Source organism: Amblyomma mixtum, chromosome 8 (assembly GCF_055824585.1).
Source record: "Amblyomma mixtum isolate Tamu chromosome 8, ASM5582458v1, whole genome shotgun sequence".
Taxonomy (NCBI): Eukaryota; Metazoa; Arthropoda; class Arachnida; order Ixodida; family Ixodidae; genus Amblyomma; species Amblyomma mixtum.
The window spans coordinates 8,394,904-8,398,587 of record NC_143019.1 but is presented as its reverse complement, the minus strand read 5'-3'; the positions used below and the strand labels follow the sequence as shown (position 1 = coordinate 8,398,587).

The following is a 3,684-nucleotide window of genomic DNA, read 5'->3' as shown; positions in this document are numbered from 1 at the left end:
CGTGTAAGCCAGGGCAGCCTGCTGGTTCCCTCCCGAGCAGCTGGTCATAACCTCGGGCGCAGCTGGGGGCGCAGTGGGCGCCGCGGGTAGCGCTGGCAACGCCATTGGGGGCATTACCGGAGCCATCATGGGCTGCGGCAAGGGCATCGGCGACGCCAAGAACACAGGAGGCGGGGGTGGCGGTGGCGGTGGCGGTGGGGGCGGTGGTGGATGAGAGCATTGAGGAGGCGGCATCATGAGGACGGTAGGCTTTGGTCGAGGTCGACGCATGCTCCGTACTGGCACCAGGACGGGATGGGGAACTTCTACCTCGACATTCACGAGCTGCGGGGGTGGAGGCGGAGGAGGGGGAGGAGGAGGTGGTGGTGGTTGTGGCGGTGGTGGGGGTGGGGGTGGCGGTGCCTTCTTTTTCTTCTTTTTTCTTTTCTTCACAACCTTGCGGACCACTTTTTTCGTGACCACCTTTTTTTTCTTCTGCCCAACGGCTAGAAATATGACAGCGATGGATCCGGACGCAAGGGCGGTAAGCATTCCGAATAAGGCGGCAAGCACCAACGCCATCCAATGACCCAGTAAGTCATCCGTGAATAGTGGACATGCCGCAGTCATATCCGTGTCAATAATCTTATACGGATAGAAGCAGTCTCCGATGGCCACATATGCTTTCGAAGGTGCCGAGGTGCTGGAGGCCGGCTGTTGGAGAAGCTGTTCTTCCGGCGCGAGTTGATCAGCCACTACCAAGGTCTTCTTGTCAGCCTTACGTGGGCACTCCGGCAGGCTCTTGATCCCGGTGTTCCCTTTGGTGGAGCACTTGCGTAAGAGTGAGCTAGGAACGAGCCTGCAGAAAGGCTCTGGCCTGTTGGCTAGAGGCCAGATCCTAGAAACACTGTCGTCTATGATGGTAAAATCGGTGTCGCGGTATGGCCTGCAGAGGTACGTTTCCGCCAGCACGCAGACTGGCAACCAGCGCGCAATCATAGGCAGCGTCAAGGCCAGATGCGTGAGAAGCAGGACAGTGCCGGCCATGACAACCAGTGCTACGAACACAGGACTTCTGCCGCCACCCTCAAGATTAATTTTGCGCCTGTTCCAAGCGCCACACGCGAGCAGAGCTGAGGCCACTGCTACAGACAGCGCCAAACCCAGCAAGCCCATCTGGATCAGAGGCAATGGTCCCGTGAGCATGTCCTTCAGGCCAGCATAACCCGCGAAGTTGTTCTCCCAGGCCGACAAGTTAGCCCGCATCCACTTGATGCTGTTCGTTGTCGCGTTTAGGGCCTTGTCGAGGTTGGTGTCTGGGTCCTTCGCACCCTTCAGCAGCTGCACAGCTAGCTGTGTGTAGTTATGCAGTAGCTCAAAGGTCCATTCGTAGGCCTGGGGCGCTTTCGTGACCAGGCCGTCTTGCATGCCGTGCCAAGTGCTGATCATGGCCAGAAGGCAGATGAGTTGGACAGCGGCGCAACCGATGAGAACTAGCTCGAAAACCAGCCACGGTATCAGGCCCACGGCGGCAGTGTGGCGCCTCAGGCCGAGTGCGGCCAACGGCAGCACAACGAACAGCCCGAGCAGCACCAGGCCCGTCAGGATGTAGCAGACGAGGGCGGCGTTGCTCACGGACGGCTGCTCGTTGTCCAGGTAGCTTACCAGCGCGCCCATGCTGCCGTCGCGAGCCAGCTCGGTGAATAGGTCGGCATTCTCCGGTGCGGAGGTCAGGATTTCCACATTCGCGCGGCCCTTGCTGTTGAACCAAGGGCTGGTGCCGCCTGCGGTGAAGTCCATGTCCAGCTGGACGAGGATGGGCTTCTTTGCGGTGCTGGCCATAGCTTTTGAACCGTTCTTCCTGCGAAATCACCGTCTTGTTTTTTTTTCCTTGAGGACTGGCTAGCAGAGACGTATTGCCGGGGATCGGCTCGCGAGCACGGACCGCGCAGAGCCTGCGCCTTGAGGTCGTGCTTAACTTCTTCTTCACTCCGAGAAATATCATGGCTCGTGGTCTGACGCATTATTATGTTGTTGTTGTTGTTGTAGTTCACCTCATAGAATGGCGCATACCCACACAGGGGGATCGGCCAAGAAGAGGGGTGCATCGAGAGTTTTCGAGAGTTTTTTTTTTGTTTGGTTTATTTTTCTTAGGAGAAATGAATACATAAATTTAGTAATAAATGGAAATAGCAGTATGCTGGGGAAGAGAATCTTCAAGAGAAAGCAGAAAGACCAAAAAGAAACAGGACAAGCATAACGCACGCAGGAGCTGGACTCTGCAAGATCTCTAGCAGAGGGAGTTGAAAAATAAATAAATGAATGAAAATAGTAATAATAGAAACGGGGGATAGAAAAAATAATAATAAATAAATAAATAATGTAATGATGTGTAAAAAATAAATAAAGAATAAAATATTAGCAAGCTAACCGTTTAGATTCCAGTAAAAAATTTTGAATGGCGGTAAAAACAGACCTGTGGCTGTAGCCAAGAATGGTGGCACCAAATGACAATATGATCGGGCTGCTCAAACTAAGGCCAAGCTGTTGCAGCGGTTGCTCTAAAAACCATCGTCTCATCTTGGTGAAGCGACGACAAAAAAACAAAAAGTGGTCTATTGATTCTTGTTAACCACAGAATGAGCAGACGGGAGAAAGCGCCAAACCAGACCTGTGCAGATAAAAATTTAAGCGTCGGATCCGGCAGCGCAGCGTAGTTAGAGAGACCTCAAGCTGTCGTGAATGACATGACTTTCTGCTCCACGAATATTTCAGATGGAGGAAACCATCAGGTCTTAAAATTGATCCAGATGTCATGCTTAACAAAATACTTGTCCGAAACCTCGCTGCTGTGATGTACGCTGTAGCCGGGAGGATAGGTAGCACGGAGCCATTGAGGGACGCTTTAGCCAGGCTATCAGCCACTTCATTGACTGTCACACTGCTATGACCTGGCACCCATATCATATGTAAAAGGCTCAAATGGGGAGGAAGTAATGATAAGAAGGTGTTGAGGATTGGAGAATCCGTAGCTGAAGCAAGGGACGAGCACAAAGAAAAGGAGTCTGTAATGACAGCCACTGCGGAGAAAGAAGGGTCTAGTTTGCGAAGAGCAAGCACCACCGCCAGAAACTCCGCTTGTAAAATTGGGGTGAAATCCGGAAGACGCACAGAAAAAGACCAATCAAGAAGCGGGCAATATATTCCCACTCCTGCCTTTTCATCACATTGGGAGGCGTCAGTAGCAATCATGATGGTTACAGGTAGGCTTTGTAAATGGTCTTCTAATAATCCATTTAAAACGCTTGATGGTGAATGCTTTGCATGCTTCGGGAAGATATCATCATAGACAATTTTCACGGAAGGCCCACTGTCTTGCGTCGGAAGTATGTCAGACAGGAGTACATTTAACGGGTGAAGTAAATTTTTTACCAGTACTACCTGCGGTGTATGAAATCGAGGCCAGTGGATTCCAAAAAAGAAGGTCGGCTGGCAACAAAACACAGACGAGGAACGGTGGAAACTTGAGTCATATATCGTTAGGTACGTCTTAACAGTGAGAAACTTAAATCTAGATACTAAAGGTGGAATTCGAGCTTCAAGGTAAAGCACGTCGTTAGCTACAAATTTAGGGAGGCCAAGGCACAACCGTAGAGCTTCCCGCTCTAAAAGAACAAGCGGGCGAATTTTGTAAGCAGCTGAACC

General features: G+C 51.5%; 1 protein-coding gene across 1 annotated transcript; it reads right to left on the bottom strand.

Annotated features, from left to right (window-relative positions):
• Nucleotides 1-2,607: 2,607 nt before the first annotated feature.
• On the bottom strand, nt 2,608-3,231 carry LOC149331264 (uncharacterized). The gene has a single exon (XM_089555925.1). The coding sequence runs from the start codon at nt 3,229-3,231 to the stop codon at nt 2,608-2,610; it is 624 nt and encodes a 207-aa protein (XP_089412051.1).
• Between the last annotated feature and the right edge of the window lie 453 nt (nt 3,232-3,684).

Excerpts from the sequence above, each read along its gene's own strand:
- LOC149331264 (XM_089555925.1), bottom strand. The coding sequence starts at position 3,231 with ATGATTGCTACTGACGCCTCCCAATGTGATGAAAAGGCAGGAGTGGGA.